This window comes from Octopus bimaculoides, chromosome 10 (assembly GCF_001194135.2).
Source record: "Octopus bimaculoides isolate UCB-OBI-ISO-001 chromosome 10, ASM119413v2, whole genome shotgun sequence".
Classification (NCBI taxonomy): Eukaryota; Metazoa; Mollusca; class Cephalopoda; order Octopoda; family Octopodidae; genus Octopus; species Octopus bimaculoides.
The window spans coordinates 12,672,867-12,687,866 of record NC_068990.1 but is presented as its reverse complement, the minus strand read 5'-3'; the positions used below and the strand labels follow the sequence as shown (position 1 = coordinate 12,687,866).

The following is a 15,000-nucleotide window of genomic DNA, read 5'->3' as shown; positions in this document are numbered from 1 at the left end:
TAATAATAATAATAATGATGAATAATGGATTCTACTCCTCCTCTTAAATTTCCAGGTTTGTGCCAACATTAATTTGGCACAAAATTACAAATTTAAAGGGAGGAGCAAAAACAATTGATTCAACATAACTATTTGACTGCTAAATTGTTTCATCAACCTCCTGAGGAATGAGAAACAAAGACAAACCCAATGGGATTTGAACTCAGAATGCAAACATTTGTAACTAAATACCACCGCGAAGCATTTTCTTGCCTTCATTATAATAACAACAACAACAAATAATAATGATAATAATGATGATGATGATGATGATGATGATAATAATCATAATAATTTTTGCGACAAGCTGAAAAATTCATGCATTCTTTATGTGACTGTATTTGCCTAGAAGACAATGCCATTTGCATTCCCATTTTTTCATTGGTTTCTAAAAACAAATGGGTAAAAAGCATAAATGCATTTATGAGTGCATAAAATATTTTATGCAATGTTCTATTGTTATAGCTTTTGAACAGGAAATCCAGCGAATGAAGGTCTATGCTAAACAGCTAGCAACAAATAACATATAAATATCATTTTTCTCTCTTTTTATTTAGTTATTTTCTTTGTTTGTTATTTACATAATACGACTGATCATATTATATTATAAGCCTGCGACAAAAGAAACTCTCTCCGTTCTCATTCAAGAAAAAGAAGAATGAGTAATTATAGCTAAATTTAGCATCTTTTAATCTATACTTCGTGTTCTTTGGCAACTGTTAGAGATGGAGGGGGGGGGGGGGCTATTGAAAAGTAATTACATCTGACTTTTTTTTTTTAATATTTATAGTCAGGCTTTCTACAGGTTTTTTAGGTTATCAGTAAGCATCCTTGATATAAGATGTTAGCACTATGTTAGATCAACTAGAAGAAAAATAACAGAGCAATGGCAGATCAGTTTTTATTAGTTAAAAATATTATTAAAAAACAAGCTATGAACTGAACCAATTTGTAGTGATAAAGTTACCAGAAATGGCAGTCAAATTCCCCTCATATAATGGATTACTCTCCTATAAAAATTTAGAAATTTCAGATGATGTGGTCCTTAGTATAAAATACATGATGTTTACACTTGTAATATCTTGACAGTAAGTCTAATTAATCAGGATTGAATCAAGACTGAAGATCAATGACAACAACATCAATATAATGCTTATTTTTGCCAACAGTCGTATTACAACAAAAACAAAAAGAAAGCACCAGAAATGTTAGTAACATATAGACAGATACAGATTCAGGTGCTTTTGTCTGTCATGTGCTGTTTCAGGTATTGCTATATGTATAGGCAAGTTTTGAAGCCAGCAAGTCAAAAGCAACACCTAGCTGTGATATGTATAAAGCATCTTTATAATAATCTTCCAGAAGATATATTGATATATTAGGCAAATTTGTGATAAAAGAATCTAAAAAAAAAAAAAAGAAACATAAACAAAGTCAGTGAATTACTCTGTGAGAAACAGGAAGAGTTATCAATATTTCAAGCAAGAAGCTCTTTGTGAAGATAGAGAAATGGGGAAAATAAAAACGTTAGAGAAAAGAATGTTATATGCGTTATTGAGTAAGTATGGATTGCTTTCACTGCTGCAGACCAACACCTAAACTTATTGGATTGTAAATTGTCCAGCATAGGAGATTGATTTACCATAGCTGTCTCAAAACTAATGTCTACTTCCAGAAAAATATTGGTGCCTATTTCTCACTATTATGTAAACAGAGACAGCATGCAGAGAAGTACAATAAAATGCCTGCAACTTGTTTAAATTTACAATTCCTTAGCAGACAGGTCTACTATTTGATCTAGTCACTTCACTACAAGTATGTATGTGTGTGTGTGTTATATGGATAGCTGGTTAAATCTTGTTTTATTTATGGGCAAACAGGTAAGTATAAAATTTGTGAATGACAAGGAGGAAAATTCAACAAGCAAAAGTTAAGATTTGATCTCACAACTTAGATGGACAAAATTAAATACTGCTCCATCCTTTTTATCTCAACCATCTACAGCAAAATAATGAATCAATATGAAGCAAGAATCAATTCACATAAAAGCTTCTATTATAATAAAATGGGATCCTTTAAATATAAATTAGCTGAGGTAGATTTAATTTGTCCTTTTCTGTAACACTTTTTATGCAGAAATCAGAAATATCTGCTCTAAATTTAATTACCCTTAAATGTGGAAAACAATTTCATATACCTGTCTTTTATTAATGTGTGACATTATGAAACTACTTTTTTGTTGAGATATGTCAAGTTTCTTGAGGCATCATGATTTGCAGAAATTAGCAGTTTTGTATTCTGGAATAAACATGAAATTTAGTTTTGCAGATATGGCTGTGTGGTAAGAAGCTTGCTTCCCAGCCACATGAATCTGGATTCAATCTCACTGTGTGGCACCTTGGGGAAGTGTCTTCTATTATAATTTCGAGCCAACCAAAGCTTTGAGAATAGATTTGGCTGATGGAAACTGAAAGAAGCCCTTTGTATATATACATACACACACACACACACACACACACACACACACACACACACACACACATACATACATATATATATATATATATATATATATATATACATATATATACACATATACATATATATACATATATATATATATATATATACATATATATACACATATACATATATATACATATATATATATATATATATATACACATACATATATATACATATATATGCACATACATATATATACATATATACATATATATATATATATACATGTATATGTGTGTGTGTGAGTGTGTGTCTGTCTGTCTGTTTGTCTGACTGTGTTTGTTCCACCACCACCACTGCTTGACAACCGGTGTAAGTGTGATTACATGCCTGTAACTTAGCAGTCCAGCAAGGGAGACCCCAACAAAATAAATTCCAGGCTTGACGAAAAAATAAGTACTGGGGTCGATCAATTTGACTACAACTTCTTGAAGATAGTACCCCAGCATGGCCACAAGCTAATGACTGAAACTAGCAAACGATATAAAAGATGAAAGATAGAATTTAAAGAGGTTAATACTACCACCTGAAGGATAAGAGCTTATAGCAGTATCCATCGTGTAGCAAACATCATGACCATGTTTACAGTCAAAGATTAATTGGATATCTTAGTGTTCTGTTTTTTACTACAACTAATGACCACTTGTTACTTGCCCTCTCTTTCCTCTCACTAATCTTGGAGGCCCTGTAAAAAAGGTCACGATATTTCTTCTTTCTCCTCTGACTAATTTATATCAAAATCAAAAACATGATATAATTTTTTACTCATTATTTCTAATAAAAGCCAAAAGGGAAATGGTAAGACAAAGATGAGCGGATCGATTATGAGCTTCTATTTTAAGCCATGGAAACAAACAAATTAGGCTACTTATTTTTGAAAACTAGGCTACCCATTTCTGAAAATATATGGCAAATAATCTCCTGAGACTAATTAAAGGGCCAGTAATGCCTATGTATGTCTTTTATACAGCACCTGCCAAAACAATACAATTCTTAGTGGAATCTCTTATCACATTTGGTATGTAGCCAAATATTGATAAAAACTAGCCATTTTGCTGATTGGGTTTGCACAAATTTTAGATAAAAATGTGTTACTTTTAGAGAAATATAGAATAAGATTATAAAAAAATAATAATAATGCTAAATAGATATATGAAAATAAAGTGAAACAGATCATAGATTAACTTCATTGGTTATTCAAACAGTTTCTCAGTAAACCAGATTTTGCAGTAAAATAAACATTATACACACATACACATACATAACACACACTGATGCATACACATCTATACATACATTGCATGCGCTCATACATACATATACATATGTTGCACACACTGGCACATGTATATTATACATACATTCACATACTCATATATATATATATATTGACAAATATATTTGTTTAAATCTGCAACATCCTTGCTATGGTCATAGTTGTGATGATGTTGTACATTTTGTTATATTTAATTACATTAAGAGATATATATTAGGTCATTAGGCTTTGTTATAAAGTTTAAATTACTTTAAAACAATAAGAATACATAATAGGAATTATAGAAATGCTTTTTTTGTTGTTGTTTAGCCTCCAAGTCAGATCTAAACAGCAGATCTTATTGTTAAAGTCATGATCATCCCCTATTTCTTTACTTTTGTTTTTCATTTTATATTATTTCTAGATATTGTGTATGGAAGAGTAGTTTATTCAACCTATCTGGCCTGTTTCAAGATATTGGTTTCAAATTTTGGCAGAAGGCCTGCAATTTCAGGAAAGGGGATATGTCTATTAATAGTACCTATCTCATTGACCCCGAAATGACGAAAGGCAAAGTTGACCTTGACAGAATTTGAATTCAGAACATAAAGATGGATGAAATGTCATTAAGCATTTTGCCTGGCATGCAAATGATACTGCCAGCTCACCACCTTACCATCTGTTTTAAGTTAATACAATTGGTTTTGAGAGATATTTGGCTGCTATTTCTATCATGTCAACTACATAAAGGCTTCCCTATTGACTCAGTTTGCAATGTAATTGTGGCAGTATCAAGTATTGTTTCTGCCTCATATTTTGCATAGAAAATATTACTGATTCTTACTTTACTGACTGAATCAGTATGAATGAATGAGACTTCCTTGATATTTGCTGGTTTTGAACTTAGAAACACCAAAATCTTTATCAAAGAGAGAAGCAGAAATACTGATAGTATTGGCCACCATCATATTCTAAATATGGAGTAGCACCAACAGAGCACTCTACCACGAGGTCTAGCCCTTGTTGCAATGTTGTAACTTTGTGTGCTTTAATAAAATAGAGCTATGGCAGCAGAGTGCAGGCTCCTTGGAGGGCCTCCCATGGATAAGTCAAAGGACAGAGGCCAAACTAATACTGACCCCTTTTCCCAGAGGTAAAACTGGGTTTGCAAAGGGCCAACATCCCTAACAAGTAAAGGCGAAGTTACAGAAGCATTTATGACAACTAAAACCACCAAGAGTTAGGAGAGGAAGATCTAAAGACTATCAAGAGTTAAGAAGAGTGGAGAGAAATCAATGATGGCTGAGACTCCATGATTACTGAAAGGCTAAAGTAGATGTGTGTAATAGCAAGTGAAATCATCATCATCATCATCATTGTTATCATCATCGTCGTCATCAAACAACTGTTTTCCATGCTAGCATGGGTTGGGCAGTTTGACTGAGACCTGGTAAGCTGGGAAGCTGCATCAGGTTTCAATCTGATTTTTGTCATGTTTTCTACAGCTGGATGCCCTTCCTAACACCAACCACTCCATGAGTGGTTGCTTCTTACATGTAACAGCATGGGTACCAGTTGCAAGACACTGGCATTGGCCATGACTACAGTCTCACTTGGACTTGACAGATAACACTGTATATTCTTAACTTGATAATTTGAGAGGTTGAGCTGTCCTGTTGAATTGATAGAATTTGTGTATAGATTGAAGAAGGTGCAGTTCTTTATGAAGAGACAATGTGATAGTATTTCTCAGTTTATTGCTAACTTGGCTGAAGCATACAATATTTCATATTTGTATTTGTTTCACAAGATTCTTCATGCGAAATCGTGTGTTGAAAGATATATTGCTGTACTTAGGGAGGATTAATCTGATAATAAAAACAGAAAGTTACAGAACTATTGATGATAACTCAAAACCAAGAAGACCTGGGAGAGAAAATGACAGTTCAGAGTCGAGAACAGAAAAGGAAAGTTGTTGATGACCTATGCTCCATAGAGAGTGAAGAGCTTAGCTTAGTAAGTAACCACGAGGGCAGCGATTACACCTACACAAGTCAACTCCATGGTTAAGTATTAATTCCCAGCTATCGATTTCAGTAAATCTACACCCACAGATAACCACAAAACAGCCGCAAATGCCATAACATGTTATTTTGCACCTTCATTTCTATAAAGGAATTCAACATCACAGAAGATCTTGTATTAAGTTTAATTCTAAACAGAATGATTTTCTTAAGAAAACTTAAGCTTCAAGCACTATACAAAGTGAGTATTGATAAAAAGTGTCTAGCTTTCTTATCTTTTATAAATCAAAGATCTACAGAATATATAAAGAATATAGATGCTGTTGAACAGAACAAAAACAATAATCTTAAGGTTAGTTTATAGATAAAGATTTAGTTCCTTGGCAACTGTTTACTGTTATGTGAAACAGGAAATATAGCTGGCATTTTCATGATTTTTTTTTTTTTTTTCCTTTTTAGAAAAAGAATATTTGGTTCTTACAGTTTGGTGATTAATTAGTTATCTATAATGAAATCTCAGCGAAATCCTAATGGCTTCATAGCAAGTCAACAAAAAATATGGGCTCACTAATTCTGCTAGAAATACCAACCAAATCCTCACAAATCACTTCCTATCATCTTGAAAATATGACGTAAAAGACATACTCTAACTAGAATGGTACTGGTCCTAGATCTGCTTAGTAAAGGATGTTTTGCCACGAAGACACCACCATCAACCAGAACAACAGCAACACTGTGGAACTGGCAAAGCTACATGCAGCAGAGTTATATCTTGTCAAAGGAAAGGTGTGTGTTTTATCTATTCAGCACAGCTCAATGTAGAGGTGAGTATCTACGGTGTGTGTATCCTTGCAATTCAGACACAATGAATTCGATTGCTCTGCTTTCCCAGGTCTTCTAAACTACTAGCTCTATCTGTTATATTTTTATCACCATATTAATCATTGGAGTGTGGCCATGCTGGAGTACCACCTTCAAGGGTTTAGTTGAGAAAATTGGCACCAGTATTTATTCTTCAGTCTAGTACTTATTCTGTCTCTATCTTTTGCTGAACCACTAAGTTATGGAGATGGAAACAAACCAACACCGGTTCTCAAACAATGGAGGAATAGACACACCTACACATGCATACACTAACACATATATATAGACATAACAGGCTTCACGTAGTTTCTGTCTACTAAATTCACACACAAGACTCACAGGATATTGGTCAGTTCATCAGAGCTATAGTGGAAGACACTTGCCTGAAGTACCATACAGTAGGACTGAACCCAAAACCATATGATTGTAAAGCGAGCTTCATAAACACACAGCCATGCCTGTATCCTACTTGAAACTTTACATTAAAAACAGAGTTCTGAATTCAAACCCAACTGTAGTATATTCTAGGTCACCTGAAGATAATTATTCAAAATGTCATGTTCAATGTTAGCAAATAACAAAAAAAATAAAAAATAAAAAAATTAATGGTCCAAAAAAAAAATGATCTATACTAATGGAATTTTCATTTTTTTATGAGTGCATTTTCTTTTTTTGTGTGTGCGTGTTTCTATTCTCTGGCGGCCATATTTACAATTCTCAATGGTAGATAAATATAATAGATATTCTTATTGGATAGTGAATATACAGCAAATCAAGAAGAAATCTGAAAATTTAGAATTCTTGGCATATCCATAATCTAACTGATAAGAATTTGAATTATGGTATGTTATAGCTAAATGGTGTAATATGAAACTGTCAGGCAATTTATATTGGTTATTATTATTATTAAGACTATTGCAGTGTCACCAAAGAAATGGTTTTTAGATTTGAGTATGTCATCATGCGCCTGTAAATATATATCTGTTAATTCTGCTCACGTTGGCATTTAACTGCAGTTATATGCCTTGTAGGGTAAAAACTTAGTTCCTGGAATAATTTGTTCCTCTCAGAATATGTAACCAATGTTATATGATGTTATAAACAAAAAGTATATGCTTTTACAACCAAACAACTTAATATTGAATATTGTGCCATCAAAAAGTCTTTACAAATTTTTCAGCATGCTAGAAATAGAAGCTGAATCTCCCTCAAATTACATGCTGAACAGTAAAAAGTTTGCTTTCCAGTCGCATGGTTCTGAGTTCAGTCCTACAGCACAGCATCTTTGGCAAGTGTCTTTAACTATAGCCCCAGGCTGATCAAAGCCTTGTAAGCGGATTTGGTGGACAGAAACTGAAAGATGCACATCGTATACACACATGCACAAACAAATATGTATGTCTCTAGGTGTGTTCGTCAGCAACCACAGCTTGACAACCAGTGTTGGTTTGCTTATGTCCCTGTAACTTAGTGGTTTGCAAAAAAATAAAAAGAAACTGAAAGAAAAAGTACCACACTTAAAAAAGATTTTTTCAAAGTGGTGCCCCAGCATGGCCACGGTCCAATGACTGAAACAAGTAGAAACAAAGTAAAAAGGATATTATTTTCAGACATTTTATCGAGGACTACAATAAACAGTGTATACTCCATTTTTTTAAAGATAGTAGTATATGATTCGAGGGGGTTGTGACTGTTGTTTGTTGTACATTGAGGAACAATGCGGTGACCCTTTCACTGGCTTGTGTAATTAAACGTCTGTTTCATGCACATGTATGTTGTATGCACATGAGTGTATATGTCTTTGTGTAATAATGTGTTTATGCAGGGGTCTCTGTGAAGCTATGTTTGTATGTATGCACAGATTACTGTTGGCCAAGCAGATGTGTTAATGGAATATCAGCTCACAACAATCGAAGATGTTTTATTGGGTATTTGGACAACAGTTTTAATTTGCTATGCTTCAGTTCAACTACATATACCCAATGTAAGCATAAACGCTTCTGGAAACATCCACAGGTGGATTGGTAATATTTCACTTGTTTAACCCTTTTGATACCAATCAACCTGAGACCATTCTAGTTATGTGATACAAATCCTGTTTTAAAGTGATCTAAGCTAAAATCTTCCCTCAAAATTTTATGTTAACCCTTTGAACGTAGAAAGCAGATATATGTTATGAAAATTTTATTATCATTAACTGCAGAAAGATGTTTTATTCAAAGATTTAAAAAAAATCTCTCTTCTTATGCAGAGAGAAGCTGAGATATTTGCAGCGTCATTTTTTGCAAAAGATAATTTTCTAGATTCTTTTAATGTTTTCACATATTTCATCTAAGGAGCAAGAATGAAATAATTTAATGGTGGATATGAAAACTGTACCTAGAGGAAGTAAAGGAAAAATATTGCTGAAGCAGAAAACATCAATTTTATTGTTTGGTGATTAATATACAATGATATAGGAAAGGCTTGTCTATGACAAGCCAATCCCTGGACACAAAGAAGGCACCTGATTAATGACTTATGATGACTACATACATAACATGGCAGGAGAGTAAGAGGACAAAGTGGGAATGAGCTAGAAGGGATGGTGAGAGCAATAGATTGACCCTTGAGCATTCAGATTATTCTGAAACATGTAATGTCTTTTCATTCAAATTGTTTTTAATTAAAACATGGATAGTTTTGTAGCTTCAAAATTTTGATGAGGTGATAGTAAGCTTTAGAACTACATTACAGGAAAAGTGTGATCTGACTGGTTAGACCACGCAAAGGGTTAATTTGTTCCAGACACCAGATTAATGATGACAATGTTATTTTATTCAATTTTTCATTATTTAAAAAATTGATTGAATCACAGTTAGTGCATTTGAGTGGCTACACTCTCTGAGTGGTTGGCGTTAGGAAGGGCATCCAGCTGTAGAAACGCTGCCAAATTAGATTGGAGCCTGGTGTTGCCATCCGGTTTCACCAGTCCAACCCATGCTAGCATGGAAAGCGGACGTTAAACGATGATGATGATGATGATGATGATGGTAACAAAAACGTTAACACTATGAAACTGGATTTAAGCACAGAATATACTTGAGAAGTCTAGAACACAAACATTATCATGTTACATTAATATTGTTATATTAATATTCAAACAGGCATACTATCAAAGAAATTCCATTATTTTTTTTTAATATTTCACACATCTGCTGTTACTTTAAATGTGCCTTTCTTGTATTAAGTAATTGGGTATGATTTGAAAGATTTTAACTGCTATTTCTAGCAAGTTGTGCTACACTAAAGAGATAGACTTGTAGTTTCTGTAAGTGAATACAGTATCAACATCAACCTCTGGATCTGAGCATTACAGGTTCATTTATCAGCAGAGTCACATTTACAAAGTTTGGAAAGTATTTCCTTATTTGTGTGCATGTCTTTGTGTAATATGCATGCATATTACATGTATGTAGTTGTAGTGTGTGAAGGTATAGTGTGTGAAGGTATGTTTGCATGTGCACATATGAGAACGTGTTGTGCATGTGCGTGAAGATGAGTTTACATATAAAATCCCAGCTGGATCAAGAACTAAATCTACTTTACAATAATTCAATCTGAAGGATTACATTGCAGAGATTGGCTTCAATTTCAGAATCAGGAAAATGCAAATCTGTTGACATAAGCATCTTTCATATATATATATATATATATATATATATATATATATATATATATATATACCTTCATATGCACACTCACACATGCATGTACAAACACACTCTCAAACATACACACAGATACATATGCATGCATATACAAACACATGCTCTCTCTCTCTCACTCTCTCAAACACACGCACACACATTATGTACAAAGACACTTTCTATTTCAGACATTGTACTGTATGTCTCAATGTAACATTGACTAACATTACCCACAGTTACAAAAGTATACTCCCAACATTATCCATCTTACCTATCGTGTATATATGCATGTGTGTGTGTGTATGTGTACACATACATGTATGTGTATATAATAAAGGAGCAAAAGTGTGTTAGTATTTTCAAGCATATAAAAAAATAGTAATAAACTGGCACTTTGTTGGTTACAATGGAAAGGGGTTCCAGTTGATCTGATCAATGGAACAGTCTGCTTGTGAAATGAATGTGTAAGCTGCTGAGCACTCCACAGACATGTGTAATCTTCATGTAGTTGTCAGAGAGATTCAGCATGATAGAAAATGTGACAAGGCTGGCCTTTTGAACTACAGATTCAACCCATTTTTGCCAGCTAAGTTGACTGGACCAATGTGAAATAACGTGTCCTGCCAAGGACACAACATACGGCTGGGATTCAAACCCCTGACCTTATTATCATCAGCCAAATATCCTAACCACTAAGCCATAGACCTTTACCAAGCATATGAAAATAAACAAAGAACAAATTATGAAACACAGAGTAATGATGTACTTGGTGGCCCCAAAAGTAGGTTTACAGTTATCACATAGGCACTTTAGATTTCTTTTAAAACAATTTATTACTTTTAAATTTCTATCTTACAAACTGAAAAGGGAGCTTAACAAAATTAACTAAATTAGCATAGAATAATGGTTTCATATTTTCTTATAATTAAGATCTAAACTGTTAATATATGAATGTGAAAGAGATAGTTGAATAAATGTAAACCTACTTTTGGACCACCCTGTATAATTTAATGGAAAATGAAATTTCACTAACATTATGCTAAGTTTCATATATCAATTCAAATTTTGAAATTTAGTCAAATTAGAGATAGTTTAATAATAAAAATAAATGCGCCCTTTTAAAGCCTAGCCAGGCTCATGGGCCCGGTTTCCCGGTTTCAATGGTGTATGTGTTCCCCAGCTGAACAGGACGCCAGTCCATCACAGCGCTACTCATTTTTGCCAGCTGAGTGGACTGGAGCAACGTGAAATGATGTGTTTTACTCAAGAACACAATGTGTCACCCAGTCCTGGAATCGAAACCACAATCTTACAATGATGATGCTGACACCCTAAACACTAAGCCACGTACCTCTACCAGAGATAGTTTACCTTTCCTAAGTATGTGTGTATGTGCCCATATGTATGGGTAAAATAATTACATCATGCGAGAGTCCTGATAATCCTTTGGATTTGAATGTATTATTTCATTGACCTTTGTCTTAATCTGTGACTGTAATTCCACTCTATAAAGTACCAAAAGATTTTGCCACAGATTTATATCCAGACACAAAACATCTTTGATTTGTTTGGTTTAAATTCTCATCACCACTACCATCACCATCATTTAAAGCCCATGTTCCATACTGGTATAAATTCTATGGCTTGAGAAGGTCTGATGGATCCAAGGATTACTTTATGCTCCCCTGCATCCTTTGACTTGGTTTCTATGGCAAGATGACCTTCCTGATGCCAACCAGTTTGAAGTATTACTGAGTGATATCTTTTTGGCCATCAGCACTAGTGAGGCTGTTATGCAGTTTTTCAAAACCATGAACTTCTTAAGGAGGAAGGGTCAACTTTATAATAGACAATGAGGGGGAAAAAAATCAGTAAACATATAAGAGAAGGGAGCCAGAGCAGAACAGTTTTCTTGCTGTAGAGAAGATGCATAAAATCTGTATTTCACCTTTGATATTTTTATAATTTATGGTTAATAAAAGAAAAAAAAAACAATAAGATTTCACGAATTAAACACTCAGGTTTCTACATCATATTCAGGTAACGGATTAAAAAGTTTTATATACTCACTACTCTCCACCATGAAATAGTGAGAAATCTTCAAATTTTAATCTAATCCGTTGTTTTGGTTTCCCTTGTAGCTTATAGTAGCAAAATAAGTTGTCTGGATAAATGCCAGGGTATGTCGGTGATACTATGTATCCAGTAGGTTTGTTTTCACCTCGTATTGTATAGCCACAGTACGTATCTGGTGCAACAGCACCGATATCATAAACAGCTGAAAAATAAAAGAACAAAAAATTAGTCATTAAATTCAATAAAAAAAAATCATTTACAGACAAATTTCTGGAAAATGTAACACATTACTACATCAAGATGAATATTTGCTGTTAAAATTAACACAGAAAAAGAACAATATAGCTAAAGTAAAACCATTGACTAAATTGGTATTTTGTTTTAGCAGAAACATGATGCTGTAAAGTGATGGAGTTGTAACAGCCATTTGGCAGTTGTAAATATAATATACGTTATGCTGGTGAGGTCACAATACGATTGAAACATGTCCTATGACATCTCCTGTACTTGCTGAAAAAATGAAAATAGTATTAGTCATTAACTAATTTTTAGTATTAGTCATTGACTAATTTTTTGTTTATAATTTAAAATTTTTTGTTACTGCAGTTATTTTTTAATTAGTTCTTTAATGGCTCTTTTATTAACAATGTTAATTTTATTAACTTAACTCTAATAGTTGTTATGTTTAAGAATTATGATTAATGATTTTCTATCAACTCTTTAGAGTTTTCATAGAGAAGTAAATGCAATAAGACACACAAGGGATATTACTATTTCAAAAGAAATTAGTGATTGAAGAAGTGATATAGCCTAATCTATATTTTCATCTGATCAAAACATTACTACTGTCAGTAAATAAATAACTATATTTATAAATTAATGAATTTAAATGCCCTCTCAAGAGAAGCTACAGTGTTTATATTAAAACAGAAGAACTGAGGAAACTAGTGATGTTCTGTATTGGCAAAAAGTAATAACTGATCATCATCATTTAACGTCTGCTTTCCATGCTGGCATGGGTTGGACGGTTTGACAAGAACTGGCAAAGCCAAGGACCACAGCAGGTTCCATAGTCTGTTATGGCTTGGTTTCTACAGTTGGATGCCCTTCCTAATGCCAATCAATTTATAGAGTGTACTTGGTACTTTATATCATGAGGAAGATGATAAGATCTAACATTTTGGATGCTGGAGGGAGGAATTTCAACCATGTTTCGTGGTCTGCTACCACAACAGATCCTTTATAGGATCCAGTTAGCTCAAGACATCATCAGGAGGAACCACGTCCGGTTTCGGCACCTACTCCTCTACTGTTTTGACGTGGCGGGGCCCCTCCTTTCGGAGGTGTCTTCAGCTCTGGTGTTGGGTGCATGTCTTTTTTCACTGTTTGTGACTGTTCTAATTCAACTGTGGAATGTCCCTCGCTATGGTTATTTTCCAGGAGGTTCTGGCCACACGTCTTACGGTTCATCAACCCGCGTTGTTGAATTACTTTCTTCTGCAGAGAAAGCAGAAAGAAATGGAAGCTGGATAAAATAAAAAATGGCATGTAGAGAAGAGATTTCAAGTGATGTGTGGGAGGTTGAGGGGAAAGCCAGTGTATGAAGGGGTGTGAATAGTATGGGGTGTGGTATGAGTTGTGTAGAAGTTGAGCAATGAGGAAGACAGTGGAACGATGAGGGGAAACATGGCCACACATGTCAATTGAAATGGTGATGGCCAGGTGGGTGAGATAGGAGATAAGGCAGAAGGCTGACCAAAGAGTCAAGGGACAAAGGGATGTATATGCATTAGTATGACTACACATACAGTGTGGCCAACACAGGTCAGTGTCCAAGATCATCCTGACGTGTGGAAGGGTGATCAAGAGGATGCCAGAGACGTTTGTGGATGGAATACATCAAAGAATGAACTTGAAACAAGAGCAAAGTTGAGTGTATGCCTGCCGCACAATACAACTCCTGGGCATAAGAAGGGCACCTGGCTGATAGCTGATCTTAACCACATACATAAACACAGCAAAGGAGGAAAAGGGCAGAATGAGAATAAGCTGGAAAGAGCAGTGAGAACAACAGATTAATAAAAGTTCATAGGAGAGAAATAAATTAAAACAATTTGAAAGGCTGTAAGGAACTGTGATGTGAGGAACCATGAGAATTAAGGCAGAGAATTGAGGCAGTTTATAAAGAGAAGGAGGGAAGAAGCAGAGGGTAGGAGGTAGAGTAACAAATCAATGAACAGGTGCACTATGTATGAGAACTGAAAGTGCATCTATATACATGCATAAACACACACACACACACCCACACACACACACACATGCATACACACACACACACACACACACACTTACACAAAGAGAAAGAGAGAAAAGAAGAACGGAGACTAGAAAATAACGAGTAGTTGTTTAGGTTTTAAAAAACCAAGAACAAATCCACTTGAAGAATTAATATCAAGGATCCCAATCATACCCCCTTCTTTCCCCCTTCTTTTACTGCTTTCCACAATGTATAACTCCCACACTAAGC

At 34.3% G+C, this 15,000-nt stretch overlaps 1 protein-coding gene across 14 annotated transcripts in view; it reads right to left on the bottom strand.

Annotated features, from left to right (window-relative positions):
* LOC106869227 (dorsal-ventral patterning tolloid-like protein 1) overlaps positions 1-15,000 on the bottom strand; it is a 1,100,309-nt gene that overhangs the window by 456,416 nt on the left and 628,893 nt on the right. For all 14 annotated transcript variants that reach the window (XM_052971032.1, XM_052971029.1, XM_052971039.1 and 11 more), the window contains one exon: positions 12,468-12,675. In XM_052971032.1, the coding sequence (XP_052826992.1) occupies positions 12,468-12,675 (208 nt within the window). The remainder of the gene's footprint in view (positions 1-12,467; positions 12,676-15,000) is intronic.